Below are 25,737 nucleotides of genomic sequence, written 5' to 3'. Positions count from 1 at the left end.
CCACCCGTTGCTTTAGAAATTGCAAGTCTGTTTCTAATTGCAATGCCGAGTTTAAAACACACAAAGTTTTTACGTTATTTACGCAAGGTTTGGTCGCGTTGCTCAGGAAATTACAAGCCTTTTACTTGTTTTTTTTTTCCTTTTTTTTATTTTATATTAGAATACCCAAGCATTCAGGCAATGCGCTTTTTTGTGACACTCTTCTTTTATTCATTCATTTATTCATTTTATTTTTTTATTATTATTATTCTGTTTCCGTATTGCAGTGGTGGTTAAATTCCAAGGGGACATACACCTCAATCTGTGGTTTGCAGCAGTCCCGACCATGTCGTTTATTTGTCTGCAAGTGGAAAACCTCAGCAAGTATATATTTTTATTTTTTTTTATTTTACACTCTCACCCTATTATTTCTCACTGAGACATTGAAGATTTAATTAACGCTTGAGCAATGATAAAAAATTTCTGTGATGAATGAAAATTCAATTAAACTATTTCTTTTTAGCTAGTATTTTTATAACTTAATTTTGATTTAAAAATAATATTTATGAAATATTAATTTAACAATTTTTTAAATAAATAATTATAAAGTTTTTTTTGTTAATTTATTTTAATATATAAAAATATACTGTCAAGTAATTTTTATTATTTTAAAAGCTGAGAAGTCAGCAACGAGAGAGTTGCATCTGGTAAATGTTTATTTATTCCCATTGGATTTTAAACTTAAAAATAAAAAATAAATAAAGTTTTTTTTTAAAAATAAATATACTTCTTTGGATAGTTGAGGTATATAGTAACACACCAAGTGAAAACTAACGAAAAAACATAAGGAACATAAAAAATAGAAAATGAAAAAAAAAAAAAAAAAACCATTTTACTTAGTGTTCAGTGAGCTATTCGTCTTTAACTCTAGCGTCCACTTTAGCAAGAAAGTTCACAGTTATACATGATATTTCTTTAACTCTCCCTTACATACAACTTGTCCCTTGTGTTTCCTTAAATTTCCCCAGAGTGTTATTCTTAGCCGGAAGTACAAAAAGAAAAACAAAAAAAAAAAAAAAAGAAATGTTATTCATTTTTTGTGTTTGTCTTTGTAATAATTACTTTTGTGAATATTTTAAGTAACAAAAAAAACAAAAAAAGCAAGACTTAAAGTTTACTGAGACATTGTCTAAAGATGTATTTTGTATAATTATATACTTACATTAAAATGATTTTGTCTAAGATCATCAAGTTGATTTTCTAAAGTATCTTTTTTTATTATTATTTTATCTCTACTAGCATTAACACTTTTTTTCCATGGTGTTTGTTGAAATAACATTTGTCTTGTTGGATCATCATGATTACTATTAATATTATTATCAATTGGAATTTCTTCAATATCATTTTTATGCCAATCATTAACAGATGACAATGCAGATACAGCAATATATGAATTTTTTGTTTTTGTTTGATCAATATTACCTGTTTTAGTTAATGGTAAATTATTAACTTTATGATAAGTAAATTGTTTCCATTTTGGTGACCATGTTACTTGATTATTTGATTGTTTTGTCAATTCAATATCCCAATTATTTAATTTACTTGGCCAATTATCATCATTATCTGGCCATTTTTCATGTGTTTTCCAATTATTATTATTTAAATTTAATTGTGATTCTTTTATTTCACTTATTTTATTATCATCATCATTATTATTTTTAACATTTAATAATCTATTTTGTTTATCTAATCCTAATTTATGAACAAGTTCAGCATTTGGATTATATGATTTTCCATTTTTATCTTTTGGCCATGGTTTAGCACCTGATAATTTAAATGGCCATGTTGCTGGATCTGATGTTAAACTATTCCATGTTGTCATTGTTATTTTTGGTAATGGTAAATTTTCATTTTTTATATTATCATTTTTTAATGTATCATTTATAATATTTTTATTATTATTTATATCTTTATTTCTATTAATTTTATTATTATAAATATTTTTTCTTGTATCATCAATTATTTTCCATGGTATTTTTTCATTTTTTGTTATACTTATATCATCAACTGGCCATGTACTATCAAATTTACCATAAATACGATGATTATTTCCTGTTTTATCAATTTCTTCATCAACTTGAATAATTGGTCGCCAATAATCTTTCCATTGACGCCATCGTGTTGACCAATTTTTACGATTATTATATTTATTTTGAATATTTTTTCTTTCATTATTTCTATAGCCATCATCATCATCATTATTATCATCATCATAAAGTGGATCATGAAATTTTGACATATCAAATCTTTGATATTTTCTTGGTTTATTTCGAAAACCAGAACGTAAACGTGAATAATCAACGTCAGTATAAGTATCATCATAATCAATAATTGGATCAGTGTCAAAATCACGTTGAAGATTCATATTTCGATATGGATGTTGTTGCTGATACTGATATTGATTGTACATGTCACTTGTAAATTTTGGACGTTGCTGTTGTTGTTGTTGTTGTTGATGATGATAAGCACGTTCTGACAAATCATAATCAAGTAATCGAGAATTACTTGAATCACTTGTATCAACTTTATATCTTGATGATAAAGTATCATGTTGATTTTGTGGTGATCCTTGCATTGTGGCTATTGATAATACGTTGACGTGTATATGGATTAAATGACATTGTTGTTGATGATGGATATATTGTGGATTTTTTGGCTTTACAATTGGTGATTTTGTTGATACTTTTAAATCATCAAATAAAGTTGGTGAAGAACTACGTTTTGAATTACTTCTTGATGCCTCCAAATGATCCAATAAATTTTCTAAAAAAAAAAAAAAAAAGAAATTAAAATTATACATATAAAATAATTAAAGTTATTTTCATGATAATTCAGCAAAAATATATTTCTATTATCTCAAATAGTTTTTTTTTTCTTTCTCAATTTAGTTTGATAAAAATAAATTGAGATTCAATTCAGTGACTTTGTACGATTGAAAATCCTCAAAGTTTAATAAAACTTTTTCGTTTAAAATAAAGTAATTTTATCAACTAAATTATTTGATTATTTATAAAAATTTGTTTTCATATTATATATAACCCTTTTTAAATAGAAAAAAAAAGCAATTCTTTATGTAAACTATTGTAATTACAATATTACAAAATTAAGAAAAGCCGACTTTATGTAAAAATAAAAATAAGAACAATAAAATGAGAACAATATATTATAGTAGTAGAATTATAGATGGCTAATCATGATGAGAGCTGATGGTGCAAATGGTAAAACGGTAATTAAGCTATGAAATGGCCAAGTATACTAGTAAAGAAGATGCACACTTGGTGTGTGTAATATGCCATGTGCGGTGAAATTGTTGGAACAATTGTTCGGCTAATAATCCAAGCTCATTCAACATTTCTAGAATAATCATTTTCAAACGTCTCTTTTCAACCAATTTTCCTAAACCTGCTTTTAATTCTCTCTCTATCTCTATCTACCTCTTTTACAATTTCCACAAATACAACTAAATATATTCAACAAGCCAACTATCAATTTCGTTCTCTAAAGTGCTTTTATATCCTAGCTTCAACTGATCCTCATTTCTATCCTTTAACATAATTCCTTTGTTACATCAAAATTTATATAATTACAAAGTTACCATGTCATCCTTGTCAATATATCATATTACGAAAATTGAATTTTATAATTATATATGTAAATTTTTATACAAATTAATAATTAATATACAAAGAAATTAGTAGAGAATAAATTATTATGTTATTTATTTTTTGAAATATTATTTAATTCAAACTTCAATTTAATATTTTTAATTTATTCAATATTTATTTTAACACACGTTTTAATTAATGAGCTTGAAAATAGCTTAAAAATATTACGAAAAAGATTACTAAATAATCCAATGCATTAAAAATTATGTAGAATCATGGAAATTAATTTTTAAATTTATAAAAAAACACTTGCTAAGCTATTTAATAATATTTGATAAAATTATCAATCAATAATAATTTTCTACTAATTAAGCATGTTCATATAATGTTCAATAATAATTAACCAAACATAAAATTGAATTATTAATAAATTTTTAATTTTAATAAATGATAAATTGTATAATTTATCATCTACAATGTCAATGGTTAATAGAGACAAATAAAAACTTTGAAATATAATAATTACTTGACAATAAACTAATGATACAGACAATTATATTTTAGTAAAATATATATGTTTTACTTACTCAGCAAACGGCTTGCATAGTCATACTGGGATGGACGACTTGCAAGTTTAGTTAGGATCCGATCCATCAACTCTTCAGCCAGTACTGTTTCTAGCTCCTGGTCAACAAGGAAATAAACTTTAGTTGGACTTTGTGAATACATGTATTTGGGTTATTTGTTTCAATGAAAATATATATATATATATGTGTGTTTATTTTGGTTCAAGTGTAGCCAAGTTTAATGGTCAAGCTAGAGATGTTTCTCTTACCATACAAAAATAAGTGTATGTAAACATTACATCTCTATTTTCTCTCTTCCTTTTGAAGCCAACTTGAGTTATATATTTTTTTATTTTTTTTTATACTTTTTTAGTAAAGGATAAATGCAAATGTAAACATAGATAAGAGTACTATCATCCTTATACATGCAAAAAAAAAACACTCACGTATTCTCGATCATTGACGACAGAAATAGGATAATGTAATGTTAGCTGAGAATGATAAATGATTATCACGATTTTTTAAAATGAGGTGCAACATTGTCTTCACTGAATGAGGTCAAATTAGAATTAAGGTAATTTGACGTGTTTTTTTTTTATTTTTTTAATACTCTAGATTTAAAGATTGATCGTTGCACCTGGTTGACTGTGAACCAGATTGATGTGTTTAATCGAAGTGTTCGAAGTGTTCGTAAAAAAAAAAAAGTCAATGAAAAAAAATAAAAATCATTATTGAAGAGATTAATGGAATTGAAACTTGATTTTTTCTTTTTTTTTTTTAAATTTATTTTGCATGCAAAACTGATGGAAAAATTGTTGACACTGTAAAAAAAATATTCAAGTGCTGATGAAGTTTTCAAGCTCGTTCTTTCAACTCAAATGAAATTGAGATTTTTATCTATATCAGTTAAATGAATTAAATTTTTTAAATTATGAAAAAAAAATAAAATTTTACATGTTAAATAAAGTAATAAATTATTTTGTCTTTTTTTTGATAAAATTTTGAAATTGGATTTGTGACGAGTAATCGATAACTGTGGACAATTCGACAGAGTTGATGGATTACGAGTCGTTTCAATGGTTCACCGCTAAAACCATAAAGGGGTTGAAGAGGTGTCTGAGTCATTTTCAAACGTCACAATCTGGACATGTGATAGATCGATTTTCAGAGACATGAATTTTATTTCTTAGCATATTATTTGTGATTTTTTTTTTAGTTTGATCATGATATCACAAAGAATTTTAGATAAAGTTGCAAAGAGAATAAAAGACAATGATATGTTTCATAAAGCTATACATTTTTGTATATGATCGAGATGACAATATAGATATAGAGAGAAGAGACACACTAAAACATGCCAAAGACATTCAGCATTTCACCAGGAAATTGACTCGTGAACTGAACCGAATACATAGCACTTGGTCACAAAACTGATGGCATGCAGCAACCAACCAACCAACCAACTAACCAACCAATCCCACAATTTTCATTCAACAAAATTCTTTTCATTTTATTTTTTCGTTCTCAATCCTCATTCCATTGATACTCGTCATGGAAATGCTGACGATATTGGATCGTGATTTTTTTTTTCTTTTTTACCATTTGGTTATATGGAAAGGGAATAAATGTCATGGGTACCACAAAATTGTGAGAATAAGAGAAAAACATCAGAAATAAAAGAAAAAAAAAAATATATATATATATAATAAAGAGAAATAAAAAAAAAAAAAAAAAGAAACGAAATGTTTGGTAAAAAAGTTTGTGTGGAACAATGTGGAAAATAGCACTTTGGATACTAAAAATTCTAGTTTAAAGTTTATAGTAGAATATTTACTTGAAAAGTAAATTGAGAATTTTATAAAAAAAAAAAAAAAAAGAGAAAAAGATACTTTGTTTGAATTTCTACATTTTTTTATGATCAACATAAAAAAATAGTTAATCTAGCTTTTAAAAATATCACTGATTTTAACCAACAGACAAAAATATATTTGAAAAAAAAAAAATAAATAAAAAGATTTTATATTTATATATAAAAAAATAAAAATTTTGTAACTTTTTAAAAGTTATATTTGAGATTGTAAATGTTTAGAATGATATAAAAAAAAAAAAAAGTAAATTATTCCAGTGACTAACCTCAGTAACTTCTTGAATTTCTGAATGTTTTTCAAACTCTGGTATATGTGGACTAGGTGGATAAGCCTCTGAAGAATCAAGATCAGATTCTTGTCTTTTATCAAGTTTTCCAAGTATCTGTAAAGATGTATCTGAATCCACATATTCGTCACCAGGTATAACTTCACCTTGTATATTTTTTTCAGAATTTAAATGTCGAATACCATCTTGATCCATCTGTTGAAAAAAACAAATCAACAAATAAATAAATAAACAAACAAAATAAAAGTAAAGAGAAAAAAAAAAAATGAAGAAAAATTGAATTTAACAGATATGAAAATAATCCATCAGTTAAAATTGGATAATAAAAGTTTAATAATAAAATAAAAAATCAACTAACTTACCAAGTCATTCGTTCTGACAGGCGAATATCCAATTCTTTTATCCTCCAATTGACTTGTAATTTTCGTTGGCTCAGCAAGTACACTTACATTTCCTTGAATTTCTTTTTGTGTACTTAATTCTTTTTTAACAGTTGGTACACGTTTTATTTTTTTTTTTTTATCATCAAATAAATGTTTAAATTCCAACAATTCTTTTACCTTAAATAAATTAATTAAATTATAATTTAATTTTGGTAATTTATAATACATTTTTTTTTAATTTTAAATACTTACTTCTTTATCATTTTCTGTACTAATTGCTTCATTTGATGTTATACTTTCATCTGAATGTTCTTCAATACTTTTTTCATGTGAATCAAAATTACGAATTGCTTTATTTTCATCAGTAAATATACTTGAATCAGAATTATTTATTTTAACTGTTGAATTATGTCTATCGTCTCTGGACATTGCTTCGTGTGATTCTGCAACCTCACGTAGTTCAACCTCATACTCATCAATTTTTTTTTCATTTTCATTTTCACCAGTATTTTTTTCATTTGTCTCATCATCATCATCATCATCTTCCTCTTCATCTTCATCCTCATACTCGACATCTTCTCCAAGAATTTTATCTGTCGTCACATCCTGAATGTAAAAAAAAAAAAAAATAAACAAATTATTATTAAATTAATTTAAATGATAAATTCATTTTTTTGTTACTGTTCTTTTTGTTATTTTTTTTGGACTTTTTCAGTACTAATTTGTGTACAAAAATTTTAATGAAATGGGAATATAAATATATAAAAAAAACTTACCAAAATAGCCTCAGGTGATTCACCGGATATATCTGTTTTGTTGATGCTCTTGTTGTGACCCTCAGCAACTAAAAGAAGAATATTAAAAAAATTTTAAGTTACATAAAAAATTTTTTTTTATCATCAACTTATGTATACAAAAAAAAAAAGAGAAAAAAAGTAACAAAATTAATAAAGCATGAGGGTAGACTAAGAATATTTTTTCATATAAGTATACTTGATAAATTTAATTATGCGTCATTAAAATTCTACTCTCATCTTCTCTTCAGTATAATGACAAAGTGGCTTTTTTTTTTTTATGGCGTTGATGAAGCTATCGAGCCTTGTGGGTGTTATATTTTATAAGTGGAATATAATGAGACATGAATTTATCAATATTAATTAGATTATTCACATGATTAATGTATGACAAATTTAAATAATTTTTTACGTCTTAATTTAAAAATTATTTATGTCAAATGTGTGTTTTTATTTTTTCATAAGATAATAATAACTAAAAATTTTTAAATTTAAACCACGTAAAACTATTGAAAATATAATTATTAAAAAATAAAAAAAATAAAATTTATTAAACTGTTTTTTTGTTAATTAAACAAGTCGAGTAGAAAAAAAAAAATAAATAAAATTCATGTCTGACACTGGTTGACTTGTACTACTGAAATATCATATGTCGTGTTAATTTTAAATTTAAAAAATTTTCCCAATTAAAATTATTAAATATAATTATAAAAATAAATTATTTTCATGTTATTAAATATTTTTTTCATGTATTTTACATGTAAAATATAAAATTTTCAATTGAAAACTGCCATTGAGATATTTAATATAACGGCTCACTTTTCGCTTGCATGATTTTATTGAATTTTAAATAATTACTATTTGATAATACCAGAAAATCGTTGAGCCAATAAAAAGACGTAATAAAGTCTTAAAACTTTTATTTTTAATATCGAGAAAAAAAAAAGGGGGAATTGTAACTTGAAATATAATCGACTGAATTTTTATTTTTGCAACATTGCAACAAATGTTTTCATTGACAAAAATAAAAAAAATTCAAATAATAAAATAAAAACATAAAATTGGAAAAATAAAATAAGCTGAATGGTCAGACATAAATGTAACTTTTTTTTTTTTATTATTTTCAACTGGTCGTTTTAATTCTTTTTAATGCTAGTCGTGCGACGTATGCCATTTTCTGTGACTTCAAAACCATTCCTGTTTCAACATTCATTTAATTTTTTTTTTTATTCTTTTTAACAATTTTATTTCTTTAATTCTTGTTTTTACGAGACAAATTTTTTTATATTTTTTTTTTCTTTACTGAAACCACATTAGTTTCACACCAAAAAGTTAGTTGAAAAAAGTCTCATTTAATATTTTCAAGCTTTTACCTTTTACTTAAATATTTGGTAACACATGCAACCAATGAATATTTTGTTGATGCGTCATTTTTAATTAACCATCATAATTTAAGCTTAAAAAAAAAAAATTTTAATAAAAAAATTTCAAAAGAAATACACACCAAAATGAGGTAAAATAAAATACAACATAAAGAGAAAAAAATTGATAAATAAAAAAAAATAAATAACAAACTTAAAAAGAGTCTGGTTAGAGGGCGAAAAAAACATTATACGAAAGAAAAAAAAAAAAATACTGATATATACATTACTATCGTGTACACAGCCCGGGTAAAATACATAAATTTTTTTTTCATATATTTATTTGAAAAATTTTATGGAAAACGATATAATTCATGTAAAATTTTCAAACGAAAAATCAATTTACTTATTTATACTAAATGAAAAAAAAAAAAATACCATTAATACTGTTTTTTTTTTTAATTAAATAAATGAAATGTAAACTAAATAATTGAAAAAAAAAGCTCTATAAGTATATTTCAACACGTCATTTAACGATCTATAGCATTTTTATTTTTTTCAATTTTAATTTACCTTTTTTTTAATTTAAATTTCCTTTGAATATATTTTTTTAATTTCCAGTGGTTTTTTATTTTATTTTTTGTAGATGAAATGGCAAGACGACTGTACGAGAGTACGTTTACACAGCACGTGATCGGTGTTTGAAATATATCGAACGCCCACAAGGGTTTATTACGACTATACAAACTTTAACACACATGTAACATTTTTTTTATATGTTGAAAAATACATATGGACTCTAGATAGACTTATATTTTTGTGTATACTAGTGTTGTATATATAGACACCATACAGAGGGTGAATATCATAGGTTTTTTCTAAAAAAAAATAAAAAAAAAATGAACTTATATCAAGCCCGAATATTAAAGGTAATACATATCGACTTTTTCCAATATTTTATCCAACAACGACAGGCCGCACCTCTCGTTATTATCCCTTATTTATTTTTTATCATTATTTGTATTTATTTATATATTTTTTATAGCATATAATACATCACAACCCATTCATCTATTATTTTTATTTTTTAATTTTTCTCATATTTTATAAAATTGTTTTTTTTTTTTTTATTATCATGATTTATATTTTATTTACTTTTTTTTTCTTATTTTTTTATTATTAGATAAAAAATATACGAATAAAAATCACAGCCAACACACATGCCACAAGGGACATTTCCAAAGCTTCCGTAAGGCTAATAAACCGGAAACCAACTCGATCGCCAATCTCCAATGGACAAATATTACGTGAGTTGACAATAAAATAGGAAAAATATTTTTATTCAACTATATACACTCAGTGTACACTTCAATTTAAATTTAAAGTTTGTACAGTAAAAAAATAAAAAATAAATATATATACACTGGATTAATTTAACACAATATAAAATTTAAAATATGTCAATGATAAATATTTTTTACAACTGTCAATGACAGATAATAAAATTCATAACTGTCATTTTATATAATTTAATATTTTATTTTAATTATTAAAAATTTTTCAATAATTAAAATAATATATATGATGATTAAATAAATACATGAAAAGTAGTAGAGCTTTTTTAAATTTAATTTTATTTTTAAACAATAATTTGTATTTATATTTGGGACTTCAACAAGTGCCAATGTGAAAGATTAAAGTCACCATTGGCCGGAGGATATTCATTCGGGTAATGTTGTATTTTTCCATTCGATTGAACATGTTTACCAAAAAGTATGTGTTTATCGTATATACAAACAAAATAACTTGCTGTTCGATATATTAATAGATAAATTTTATCACTTTTATATAAGTCTAAATTTTTATTATATCATTAAAAATATAATAAAAATAATATTTAATAAGCAAGATAAATAATTTAAGTAGAGCTTTTTTATGTTGGTAAATAGATAAATTTTTTTACTTCCTAGAATATTATTTATTATATACTCAGTATAGTATTATTTTAATTTTTTATCAAATATAAATTAATTAATACTCGGAATTGAAAATTACGTGGAATTAATTTATCAAAGTGTAGATTTAAATATAAATTTAAAAAAAGGTTTAAATATTTAAAAAAAAAAAAATGAAATTGTTGTTTATTTACAGGAAACAAAAGTTAATATACAATACATATTTACGATGGAAATTGTCATTTTGAAAAGCATTTCGTCATTTCATCTACTGAATTTCCGTTATTTTCAACAGTTTGTATTCAATGTGCATCAGTTAACTGACATACACGAATACAAACAATGACAATTGACTGGATACATGAATTTTTGTTTATTTTTATCAGTGGTTATTGTTTGTATATATGTAAAACAAAAACCAATTTTAAATTGACAAACTCAACCAAATAACATCAAAATTACAAAATTAATTATTTTAATTATACAATATACAAAAATTATTATTTAAAAATAAACTATATTGTCCTCAATTATATTCAATTAATAAATTCATTTATTTATTTATTTTTTTTCATAAATCTGTTGATGTTTAATTGACACAGAATTTTATTTATTTATGAAAAGCAAAAAAAATGTTTATCAATTTTTTGATTAAATGTTAATACACAGTTATTTTTAAAGGAAATAAAATCACAATTTTACAAATGCCAATCAAATTCTTTGTTGAGCAGAGTAATGACAAACAATTGTTTCCCTTTTTTTTTTTTTTTTTGTTTTATATCTATTTTTGAGATGTGTCAATTTTTGGAGGGTGAAATGTGTCAGTTAAATTTTGTTTTTGTTATAAATAATGGTGATGAACAAAACAAGATACAGCTTTGGTCCGTTGGGAGCATTTTAATGGTTGTTTGTTTGTTATTCAAAAAAAAAAAAAAAAATACATATATGCAAGTCAATGTATACACATTTTATTTGAATTGGTTCGGTGAATTTTATACTATTTTCCCTAGTGTTCGTTGTGTCAATACATTATATGTATATATTTTGTAATAACGAATGCACCGTGATAAATCGACATCGAATGTACAAGAGCTTTTTGGTATTTTGTGGTTTTTGATGCAATGTGAATATTATATACACAAAGCAAATTCTATATACACTCTTCACATTATTAGATTTTTTTTTTATTTTCTATTTTTATAAAAAATGAATAAATATAAATGAAAATGAAAAAAACAAAACAAAAGGGTATTCTTTGAGCATGAATGAATCATTTTGAAATAATAATTACATAAAATGTATAATTATTTTTATAACAACAAAAAACTACTTGTATAACCTGTTTAAAAATATTATTATACAAATTTTATGTAATTAAAAAGAACAATTTTAACAATTAATTATTGTTATTAAATTAATAAAACAATTATGTAATTTTTTTACGACAAAAAAAGGATTAAAAAATTTATCAATTGACTTAATTGTTTGAAAAAAATTTAAATTAATATTTAAAATAAATTTTTACGGATAATTTAAATGTTAAATAAAAGTTTTAAATTTAAAGCTCAAGGAGCTTTTTAGTACAATCGATAGAACAGACGCATATTTTCTTATTTTTTTATTTATTTATTTAAAAACAAACGGGAAGCTAAAAAATTATGAAAATTTGTGAATATATAAAGCAAAACCCCCTGAATATTATCCACCATATGGATTTCCAACTGAAACGTTTGTTGTTAAATAAATAAATACAGAAAATCAATCTCTTAATTTTTTTCTATGCGCGTATATGTAAGTGACATTAAAAAAATGAATTCAAGACTCATTAAGTGTGTACTGAACGTAGAGATGAAAAAAATATTAAAACAAAAGATAAAAAGTGTAAAAAAAAAAAATATATATATACAAAAAAACTAAAAATAAAAAATAGTGAAAGAGTTGAATTTTGTAAGGCTGGCAGGCAATATTGCTTCACGCCTCTTTGTCTTTTCTTCTATGTTAAAAATAAATAAAAGCTACATGTACGTCACAGAAAGCTCAAGTAAAATACCATCATCGCTTTTCCTTACAAAAAAAAAATATATACATCAAGCCACATTCTTTTTATTTATATATTTTTTTCACCAACACATTTTCAAGTTTTGCCATCATCTCTAACGAATTGGGTACCGAATAAAAAAAATACATACACAAACACACATAGATGTTCAATCAAACAGTAAAAAATAAAAGATGAGACAAAAAAAAAAAACAGCCCCTTCATATATAGATATTTTTTTTATATTGTTTGTGATCGAGTAACGTCCAACAGTTTTTTTTACCTCGTCGTTTCACCTGAGTTTTATATATATTTTTATTTTTTATTCATCCCCTTCGAATTAGACGTCACGAAGTAGCAAGGAAACCAGATAAAGAATTGATCACAAGACCCGAGTGAACGAGAAAAAAATAAACTAAATATAAAAAAATAAATAAGCTTAAAAAAAAATAGTATTATCTAACGATCACAGTCCATTTGTTGCACACGAAAATTCACGATATACGATCTGGCAATATCCACTTTCAAAGTGGTTTTAAAAAAATATCTTTATATAAAAAAAAAAACCGAGAAAATTTGATACAAAAATAAAGAAAACAAAATTGCTTGTTTTATAATGACAAAAAAAAAAAAAAAAAAAAACAAATATGCTATAACGAACACAAAAGTTTTTTAAATAAAGTACATTTTACAAAATGAAGGTAAAAAAAAAAAAAAACAAGGTAAAATGTATTCTACACTTGTAAAATTGTAAAAATATATATACAATATATTTTTGTTAAATTTTCATGAAAATAAAAAAAAAATAACAAGTGACAAAAGACAAAAGTTTAATCAAATAATATGTGGAGTATTTGTAAAAGCTTGTCAAATACGAGTGAAATATTACCAACAGGTGAAATACATACACAAACACCTTTGTCCAGACATATATTAATTCAGTTTAGTTTAATAATTATATAGCTCATTGTTTATTCAAATGTCAAAACCACTATATCGTCTATATAATTGCAAATAATTTATTCTAATATTACTAAATATTAATAGTAATTAGAAATTTATTATTCAAAGTCAATTAATATATATATAATATCATTTTAATTTTTATACTCAATTGATGTTTTGTATTTCAAATTTTACACTAATTTTTATGGTATTTAAAGTTGAACTCAAACAATGTAACGTAATCATTCTATTAATTTTTAAAATCATAATTTAATTTATTATGTTAATTTCATTTTAAAATTTATTCAATTAAATTTCATGAATTATTAAACATTTTATGTTGTGTCGTTGTTATTTTCATGTACTGATTTTATAAATTTTCATTATTATTTTCAAGATATATAAATTTATAGCAAGATTATTAATTTGTTTATTCTCATTTTGTACATTATATATACAAGTTTAATATGCTTACTTACATTTTAATATTACATGAATGTATTTAAATATTTTAGTAATAATAATATAAAGAAAAAAAAAAAAAAGAAAAAAAATTTTCATATTGCATTTAAAATGAAAATCTTATATGTTCATACACACATGCACAAAAGATAAAACTCTTTAGATGATTCAAGTTATAACCCAGTTTTGTAAGACGTATAATTCTTATTTTTCGAGTGAAATATGAACGAAATAATACAAGTTTAAAAGTTTTATAAATATATATAAAGAAAAAAAAAAAGTGAGAGGTAAAGAATTTTTAAAAAAGTCATATTTTTCATTATGATAAATAATCCTAATATTAAAAAACAAATAAATAAATAATTTATTCTTAATAATGAATTGACAATAATATGAAAAACTATAAAAAATTATTTTATTAAGTATATAGAATTAGTAAATTAAAAGTTACTTAAATTTACATAGTCAAAAAAAAATATATATATATTGCAAACTAAACATTCTAAAACATTGGTAAATTTCGGGACATTAATTTCGTGATAAATTTGGTAAAGCAAGTTTATATATATGTATAATTGTTAAGAGAGAACAAAAGCAATATAGATATGGTGATAGTAGTAATAGTGATGGTAGTTGTGGTGGCATAGAGAAATAGTCAAAAAGAGCAAGACCAAAGTTAGCTGAAGCATAGTTAAGTCAGGATTTTGCTTTTGCTTGGTTGGACATCTTATAGTTCTATATATGGACAACCAAGAAAATTGAAAATTTTCTAATAAGTTAAACCGCATGTGAATACTATTTTATCACACAATAAAAAAGACAAATAACTTGTTATTTCTACAAGTAAAAAAACAAGACAAACATGTTGTTGACTAGTTGTTAACTCTTGTCAACACTGAGATACAAAAAAATAATAATTATTATTATCCAACTAACAATTATATATCTTTATAATTTAATTTTTTTTAATCTTATAATTAATACGAAATTGTAAAATTAATAATAGTGTTGGGATGAAGAAAGTTGACAAGTTTGAGCCGATTAATAATCACCAGACGAACGAGTGTAATTGAATGGGGAAGACCACAAAAGACCAGGGACAAACTAATCAAGATCGACAAGTGGAAAGTTGGGGAAGAATCATGATGAAGCTTCTTGAATTATGTTACACAATAATTAAATCAAAGTCAAATGAAATTGAATTTATATTCTTTTTCTTGTTTATTTTTTTTCATTTATATTTTTACCCTCACATTCAATTTTATTACAATTATTATTATTTTTTTTTCCTTATTTTCTTTTATTTTCTTGTCTATTTTTAATATATTTTTATACGTCATAATTGGAGAAAAACATTTTTGTGGCTTTACTAAATTAATGAGTATGTTATTTTTATTTTTTTTTACTTATTCTTCAAAACTACTTGCTATATTTTTTTTAAAAAATAAAAAGTAATGAATCTTTTCACATCTGGAGCTTTTTTTTTTTTTTTTTTTTTATTTATACGAAACTTTGAAGAAGAAGAATAAGTGAAATTTTTTTTTTTTTTTTTTATGAAAATTTTTTATCGATTCATCATAAAAATGAAAACGATTGAAGAGAAAAAAATTTCATGTAATATAAAAGTAGATATTACAAAATAATTTTTAAATAAAAAAAAATAATATTAAAATTATTTTTGTTAAATTGAGCATTTTATATATATTTTTTTTTTTTCGTTGAATTATTATTTCCGGTAATCAAAAAAGCTAATAAAATACAGGTACACCAGTTGGATAATTTAAGGGTTTATGTATAGAAGCAGTTTCATTTTGGGCGTGTACATCCACTTGGTTCTTTCTCGTAATTAAACCACGCTTCGGGCAACCGCGTCCGGAGCACGTTTTCCATCTACACCACGGTTTTGCAATTAACCCCCTTTATTGTCGTGGACAAGCGATTGTCGGTTGTGCTCACACATATATATCTTTCTTTATTTTTTCATTAAATAATTTATATATAATACATAACACTGTTAATGAATTTATTTTATCAAATGACAATAAAATAAATTTAAACATACTATATACTATTCTTCTTCATGTCTTTTTATTAAAAAAAAAAAAAAAAAAGCTCTATACTATTTAATTTAAATTTTAAACAACACCTCACAATTATTTTGATTTTATTTCGATTTTATAATTCGCCATGACTCTGCAGACAAAATTCGAAATTTTTCGCTTTAAGTTATATTTACTAAAAAAAATTATTTCTAAATCAAATTTTCATGAAATTATTCTTCTATTATTTAAACAACACTTAAATATTGTTATCCTAAAAGTTTTATAAATTAATCTCAATTATTTTTATTTTTTTTTTAAATAAAATCAAATGTAAAAAAAAAATTATGTCAAGTTTTTTTTTTTTTTTTTCATTTTAATTTAAATCAACAATTAAATGTGACTACTACATTGATGTAGTTATTATCACTTCTGTTTACTGTACAAATTTGATTTACTCTGGGGAAATTGAAAGTTTAATGTGACCCCGAATACGAATATTGTGAATCCTTTGGTATTCAAATTTATCTCCGAGTTTTACACAATTTACTATATATATTTCTACATTTCAACATTAACACGTTTCTTTTGTTCTTTATATTTAAATTTTTATTTTTAAATTTTACTTTGTACTTCATTTTCATAGTTTTTATTTTCTTTATATATATTTAACTTTTTTTTTTTTTATTATTTATCGTTTCAATTTTATACAAAAGAATATTCACCAAATAAATTACATAGAATTTTATTTTCTTTTATTTTTTTATTGTAAAAAAAAAATTGAGTTATCATGTAAAGCCAATAATTTTTATATGAACATTTGTATATAGTTTTTTAAATTTTATATTTATTCAGGTTATTTTATGTGATATTTTTATTATTATAGCAAGTATGATAAAGTAGCTTTGAAGATAATCATAGCCAATAACTGTAATAATTTTTATATCTATATTTATTTGTAATATATATTTATAGATATATATAAAATTGTAAAATAAAAAAATTATTAAAGCAAATATTTATAAATTCAAAAATACCTCCTATTTTAGTTTTATAAAATAATATTATTTTTAAATTATAAATATAATTTAATAAAGAAAAACTATGATTTCTTAAAATTTTTTTTTTTCTTACTTTTGAATCATTATTTATGTATATATTTTATTTTTAAAACTTTTTCCAGGGCAAGTAGAATATTCGAAAATAGAAAACTTTTGAATTAGAAATTGATATGAGTCTGTCAGAAAATTTTATGTCACCGTGTGTGGTATAACTGTAGTATATAAATAAATAAATAAATAAATAAAAAAAATAAAAATAAAAAAAAACAATTTTGAACTCAAAGTTTTATCTTATTTGTTTGTTTTTTTTTTTTCTTTTTGGAATGACAGTGATACCTGTATATATATTTTTCTAAAAAAAAAAAGCTCGTAAAGTTCGATTTGTGGTAGTTGCTGAGGCCGACGCCTATTGCTTGAACACTTTTAGCCAATGTTGGTGTTTGTAACAATATATATATACATTAACCCTGCACTCTGGAGAATTGACCAAGAAAAAGTCTGTAACTTGGACTTTAGTGTACAAAAGCTCACCCCGATCAATCGTATAGATATTCAATTTTTCCTTTTTTTAAATTTATTTTATTTACTTTTTTTTTAACAACGATAAAGTAATTGATATTAAAATAAGAAAATTTATTTCAAGATGCAATTAAATTTATACTTTCAATTGCAATTTGTATAAAATAAAATATATTTTTTTATGACATAAAAATTTGTTGAAGTATTAAAAAAAAGAAATTTTTTTAATTTTAATTAAACCACAGTATATCTTTACAATTTTAATTGAATAATTAATAAATTAATTGTATTTTTTTTTTTTTAAGCTTTATATATAAATTATTCTAGTTGTTATTTATTTTTATTTACATTTATTTTAGTTGTAAAAAATATGTTTTATATGATTTAAAAAAGATAAAACAACTTGACGATTATCTCGAGTCTTGAAACGATGACTATCACTGAGTTTGCACTGCGTTAACAACATGGCAGTTTGCCAGTGATATTCCCAGATGATATTTTTTTTTTTTTTATTTATCTTTATTTTTTTTCGCTTATTCTTTATTTTTTTTTCTTAAAAAATGGTATTCTCCAGAGGAATATCCATGTGTAGGGAAAACCACTGACTGGACGAAAAATTTACCGGATAAAAATCGCTCAGGCCGTTGAAGAGATAATAAAAACAAGTATATATTTATAAAAAAATATAAAATTCTTTGACCTGATATATACAAGACTTCCGGTAGAAAAAACTTTTAAAACTTAAACTTTAACTGTGTAGTTTTCTACTTCAAAGAAATAGACAACGACTCTCAAAGACCAATAGTGTAACTTTTTTAATTCACTTTTTTTTTTTTTTATATTTATTTATTTATTTTGACATTATTTATATATTTTAAAAATAAATTTAATTTAAAATTTAATAGTATAGTATATTATTTATTTATTTTCTTTTACTATTTTACTTATCTCTTTGTCAGCATATTTGTAAATGCAGTATATGCAAATATAAAATATTCGTCTACATACGTTTTAATGCATAAATGCATGTTTCATATATATAACATTGGTACAAGGCTGACTGAATATTGAATGACACCTCGGCAACCCACAACTCGACGCATCTGTTTTGTCTACATCAAGATCAATAAATTTTTAAATTTAATTTTTTAAACTTATTTTAAAAAAAAAAAATAATAATAAAAATAAATATATTTTCTATCCATTTTCTTATATAAAATAAATTATTGTAAATTTTTTTTTTTTATTTCAAATGAAAACATATATAAATAAATAAATAAATAATAATTTATTTTTTAAAATAAATTATGCAGGTCAGAACAGTCACGCAATTTTCGCATCGATCCATAAAATTTTATTATTTTCTGATTGAAAATTTCATCATAAATATAAATAAATAGAAAAAATATATTCATTTTATTGCCAAGTGTATATTTTGAATATTAAAAGCCTTTTTTTTTTAGAAAAAAAAAAAGTATTAAAACATTGTAAAATTTAATTATACTATTTTAATAATTGGTTATAGTTAATTTAATTATTTATACGCCGCGACAAGTAAAGTATATAATTCAAATTATTATTAAAAATATATAATTATAAAGACAATGTGTATTTCAAGTTATACTATAAAATGTACACATAGTTGTTGAAGATCGATCGTTGTAGCGTTTTGTTTTAGTCGAACGACTCGGTTACCGCCTCGACCCATTTTCTTGACAGTCGTGCACTCATGGGCCTCGATAATCAATGGTTAACATTAGCTGTAGAATTAATCAGTCGACGGTTGCCAGTTCAGGTAGTCAAGTACATTATACACATTACTATACACATGTAACTATATATACTAGTATACTGTCAGTAACAGACGTTAAATTTATACATATATATTTTAATCGATAATAATTATTAATTGGATATTCCTTTATCAAGATAACTCAATTATTTTTTATATATATATATATAATTATTTAAACTTTGTTAATTTAACTAAAAGTTTTTTTTATTCTATAATTTAAATGATGAAAATTCAACGGAAAATGTTAATTGACCAAATTTATTTATATACTTTTTATATGGAATTGATTTTTTTTTAAATTATTTTTTTCGATGAAATAGAGTATTTAATATTTAATTATAATTCAATAAGATATTTGACCTGAGGTTATTCAAATATATATATCGCATCTTTTTTATTTTATTGTATTTTTTAATAGCAGAATTAATTTTATCATGTTTATATGATCAATTTATTCATTTAAAAATGTTTTTTTTTTTCTATTTAATCCTTTTTTTATTTTTCTCTTCTCTGGCTTTTGAATTATCATTGATTAACCGGTAGTGCGATAAACGTTTGTACATTTACGATCTTTAATTTATCGTTTAAATGAATTAATGAAATTCCGAGGGTATTTCACGCGGTCTCACCGCACATATCATCCGATTATAGCACAATTTGTGTGTGTAAAAGGGGGACGCATTCACTAACATCAAAATATAATCGGCTTAATTGCAAAATGATAAATGTCTCTAACTGATGGATTATTGTGGTTAATTTATTATTTTTTATATGATATATATTAATTGCAAAAGAATTGTAATTAAAAATTTTAATGTTTGATGAGAGTCATATAATAAATTCCGAGGACAAAAAAGGGATCAAGAAGAATAAGTTTCAGGTCAGTTGAGTTACATGTATATATACGAGTCAATAGAATACAACCGACAAGCCAAATCCTCTCATGACGACAACGTAGGTAGTTTTAGCAGATTAAGTTTGGATTAAATTTGACCTGCCGTGAATTTTGATATGTCTCGAGTATGATTTTTAAATTAATCTCTCTAGTGTTTCTTTGAAGCTTTTGATAAAATAAAAATATCACAATATTATATAATAAAAATTAAACAATTTTTAAATACAATAACTCTATAATATTTTTAAAACAAATTTTATTTTTTAATTCAAAGCTAAAGCTAAAAATATCAAAAAAATAAAATTCATTTTAATATTTTTAATTGACAAGTATATTTTGATGATAAATAAAAATCAATATTTTCAAGTAGTTAAAATCAATATACTGTCAGACAAAAAATTATTTTTGTATATTTGATAAATCCAAGTAGTATAAATAGATATGTCAGTCAAAAAAAAAATGATGAGTGTATTAATTTAATAAATTCAAAGAGTAAAATGTCAGTATAAAAATAATAGTTAATAATAACTTGATAATTTAAAAGAAAAATAAATATATATAGAGCATTCAAACGAGTAGTCAAGCTAGTTTTCGTCCTCTTATCACTGTGTATATATATAGATAGTCTCATGTAAACTAATCAGGTGTTTCGGAGGCTCGTTAGCATCGTGGTGCATTGCATCAAGTCACGTAATTTTGAGGACGTGCCCGAGATCTAGCAAGGTGCAAGTATCCACTACACTTGGTAAACTATACAACTATATATACCACTATCTAATATATATTTATATACTTATAGGTGTATGCGTCTGTGTGTTTATGTTATAAACCTACAGTATAAACTATTTTATAAAACAAAATACAAGCTGTATATATATTTATCTAATAAACTATTTATGTATAAATATATTGCACCGCACATTTAGTTGGACCAGTCATTTTTGTTGTTATAACATGAAAATTTACCCTAGTATATAAATACAAAAATACACGTCATCCATGAATTATATCCAGCTACATGATACATGACTTAATGAAAATTGAAAAATATATTTTATCAATATATTTTTTAATATTTATTTTAAATAATTTAAAATTACTTTAATTTATTTTCTTTTTGCAAATTAAATATCCAAAATTTCTTGAAACTTATTTTTATTCAGAAAAAATTTATTATTAATATTTCGTTTTTAAATATTATCAACTAATAAATACCAAGAAATATTTTTAAAAAAATTTTTTTATTTCTAGAATAAAATTAAATAGAAAAAAATAATAATACGATATTACTGCTTGAGGATATTTATTTTTTATAATAATAGTCGTAATCAATATGATGAGGTGGATGTCCGGGGGTCGTGCAACATGCACATTCTCTATATATACTCCATGACTAAATAAAAAAAAAAAAAACAATAACAAAATCGAATAAGATAAAAAAAAAAAATATGAAAAAATAAACAAAGAATAAAAAATATATATTACAAAATGTGTTGTGAAATTCGTGATCCAATATAATACCCAGTATTTTTTTTCATTTCATTTATTTATTTATTCTTTTATTGTTTATTATATTTATTATATTTATAATCCTTTTTTTTATTTGTTATATATTTTCTTTATAATTTTTTTGATCAATGTCCATTGAGATTTTGAGAGATGATCATGTTTATTTGTTGATTTTTTATTTATTTATATATATTTTTTTTTTGTTAGAATATATTTTGAAATATATATTCTACGAGTGTGAATGTATTTGTAGGTATTTATATATTTATGTATGGGTCTAAAGGCATCTGGATATCTCGATCACCGACAGACGAATACCAAGCTACTCATAGAAAATCCATTTGAATCATTCATACACGTTATCAGGCTTATCAATACATACAAGTGTATATACGTACAACACGTTATGTATGCTTCGTATACGTGCTTTATAAAAATTTACCCTATCATATATATAAAAAAAGAAAAATCTATATATATATTTTTTATATTTTCAATCAATCGAAAACCTTTTTAGCATTATTCTCTATTATATATCGTGTCAATCAAAAATTCAACACATACGAAAAAATGTTGTTTTAAAATTTTGAAAATTTAAATAATTACTAAAAAGGTTTTTAAAATTAAAATAAAAATATTTATCCCTATGTTTAATTAATATATAAAATATAAAAATTATTTTTACTTTTATTTGTTGTTTTTATTTGGTTTATTTCAACAAAAATATCAAGTAAAAATGGTGAATTTATATTAAGTAGCATAGCGCACAAGTTTAATAAAAATAAAATATATAAAAAGTTTTAATAATACAATTTGAATAATCGTGAGATAAAGAAATTGAATATAAGCGAAAAACTAAAAAAAAAATACAAATGAAAAAATAAAAAATCCTTTAATCCAAGAGATCTTGAGAGACACTTGAGATTCTAGGATATTACAAAAATAATTTTCGACTTTTTACATCTCTTCAAGTGTCAGATATAATCACTCGTTATTTTTTTTTTTTTCAAATTTAAAGTTTATAATAAAACAGAGAAGAAAAGTTAAATTGATTTGAAAATTTTAGTTATATTAGTTGTTAAAAAAAAAAAAGCAAATTTATTTTTTTTTTATATGTTTTTGATGAATTATAAATTTATTCAGTGATAAATATCAACGCTATGGTCAGACATAATAAACTACCATATGAAATTGTAATTTAATGTCAAGTTTTTTGTGGTTAATAATTTTCTTGGTCATTCAATTCATTTGTACAAATATCAAAATGACTTTTCTTAGCATTATAAATTATGATAATGTCAGTGTGACCATGCAGGAAACCACAACGGTTCGTTGCCATTTTGGAAAAGCCATGCAAATCATGTGGTTTATGATCCGAAGCTTGCTAGACAATCAATTATCTTCAAAATAAAGTCAATCGATATTTTATATAAATTTATCAAGATTTTATAAATTTATATTAATAATAAATTTCAATAAATATTTATATTATTTTTATTAAACAATTGTTTTTTTTTTTTTTATTATATCAATCAATTTATCATTTAAATTTTATTTTCTTTGTGTATTTTAAAATATTTCAAGTTTTACACTGTGTATACATGAAAACTAGTTTCAAAAAGATTTATTACTTCACTTTAACCGTAATTGAAAATTTTCTTAACTTTCCAATCATGTTAGCAAATTTAAAAAAATAAAAAAAAAAAACCGTCAATTGATTTTTATTGATATTCAAAGTTGCAATCAAGATTAAATTAAAAAAAAAAAAACAATTTATATATATAAATAGAAAAACTAAATGTATTTTAAATTATTTTTCATAAAAAAATATAAATTAAAATTTAATAACGAAATTTTTTATTAAACGATATTTTTAATTCTAATAATTATTAAAATATTCTATAAAAATAAAAAATTAATAATTTTTAAAGAATTAAAATAAAAAAGAATTAAAATAAAAATTTTTTTTTTTTTTTAAATTCAAATACAAAAAGAGATACATAAATAATAGCAGCAGCGACAATGAAAAAATTTAAAATTCATTTTTTTTTTTTCTCTATTTAAATTTATTTATTTTTATTATATAGCTAAAAACAGTGATGAAAATACTTGTTGACTAATTGCATTTTAAATTCAGTAAAGAAAAAAAAAAAAAAAATTTCACACACAGTGTGTGTAATGAACGAGTGAGTGTAAAATGTCCGGCACGATGAAAGCGACGATGCAAAAAAAACCACACAAATTTTTATTTTTTTTATTTTATTATTACTATTATTATCATTATTATTATGCATTTTTATTTTATTTTTTTATGACAAAATACTCGTGCTTTATTCTATACCCACGACGATTAATAATGCTTGTTCCAGGGCATGCACTTCAACATTGGAATACAACTACCCTTGTCAAACAATTTTTCAACATTTTTCAATTTTTTTTTTCGCTTGAGACTGACGTGTTTTAGATGGTTTATATTATTATTATTATTATATTTATATTTTTTAATAGTTTTTTTTTATAAATTTATTAATTCATATATTTATTTTATTTATTTACATTTATCTAAAGGATTAATTTATTTATCTCTATGTTTGTTTAATTTTCACCCTTTTGAGCTTTATAATCTTCTTATCATTACGATAATATTTGTTAATGTAAAAGAAGAGAAGAAACACGATTGATGATTATACACAAACATATATATAAACTCAATATACATGAGCTGTATAAAAACATTTGTACAATTTGTTCTATTCCATGGCATGTTGAAAGTTTATTTCTCTCACTATATATACTCGCATTGTAATTAACGTTATAACCTCCTACTGCCAATTTTACCTCCCTCTTTTAACATCATACCAGCCATTAGGGGTTTCAGTTGAGTGTTCGACCGAGATTTCACTAAAATTCATTCCCCATTATTTCCTCACCTAGCACTCTATATAACTCGAGAACAAAATAATAGTGGAATGCTTACCAAAATACCAAACTTGCTTTCAATTAAAAACAAACGAAAAAAAAAAAAATCTCTACTTGTTATAATTGAAACAAAAAGAAAATAAAATTTTCAATCAATTAATTTTTTAAATTTTTAAAATTAATTAAAACTCAATAAAAATATTTATCCTTGTAATACAAATAGACAAATAAACCTTGAATATAAGCCAACAAAAAAAAAGATAAAAATTGATAGCATAAAAAATCAACATTAAACCATAAAATCCTTGACTCCATTTAAGTTTTCCTCGACTTAAAACCCACACTAAAGATAAAATATAATCATCCAGTATATATTATATACATATATATCATTATCAAGGATCTAAATTTGAAGTGTTATTTTACTATTTTACTATATACCTATCAACTATATCTCTATATATTCCCTTTTTTTTATATATATATTATTTTAAACCATGTCATGATAACTTTACAATCAATGTAAAAAAAAAAAGCTCATTTCATTTTCTTTATATAAACAATGAAAATAAATAGAACATGAAACACATACTCTTGACGAATAAAATTGAAAAAAAACGAAAAACTAAAGTGAAAAGAAAAAAAAGAAGAAATGAAATGTTTTTTTTAAATTATTTTTTTATTTTTACAGTATATCC

The 25,737-nt window shown here is 22.7% G+C and overlaps 1 protein-coding gene across 1 annotated transcript in view; it reads right to left on the bottom strand.

The window, feature by feature from the left end:
• The window catches only part of LOC122853700 (putative uncharacterized protein DDB_G0282133), a 35,638-nt gene that overhangs the window by 1,001 nt on the left and 8,900 nt on the right, over window positions 1-25,737 (bottom strand). The window contains exons 2-7 of the mRNA XM_044154117.1: window positions 7,524-7,591; window positions 7,000-7,353; window positions 6,727-6,924; window positions 6,344-6,559; window positions 4,232-4,328; window positions 1,202-2,802 (exon numbers count right to left, since the gene is read on the bottom strand). Coding sequence (XP_044010052.1) covers window positions 1,202-2,802; window positions 4,232-4,328; window positions 6,344-6,559; window positions 6,727-6,924; window positions 7,000-7,353; window positions 7,524-7,591 — 2,534 coding nt within the window. The remainder of the gene's footprint in view (window positions 1-1,201; window positions 2,803-4,231; window positions 4,329-6,343; window positions 6,560-6,726; window positions 6,925-6,999; window positions 7,354-7,523; window positions 7,592-25,737) is intronic.

This window comes from Aphidius gifuensis, linkage group LG4, assembly GCF_014905175.1.
Source record: "Aphidius gifuensis isolate YNYX2018 linkage group LG4, ASM1490517v1, whole genome shotgun sequence".
Lineage (NCBI taxonomy): Eukaryota > Metazoa > Arthropoda > Insecta > Hymenoptera > Braconidae > Aphidius > Aphidius gifuensis.
Note: the sequence above shows the minus strand (reverse complement) of the source record. Positions and strands in the feature narration are given on the sequence as shown.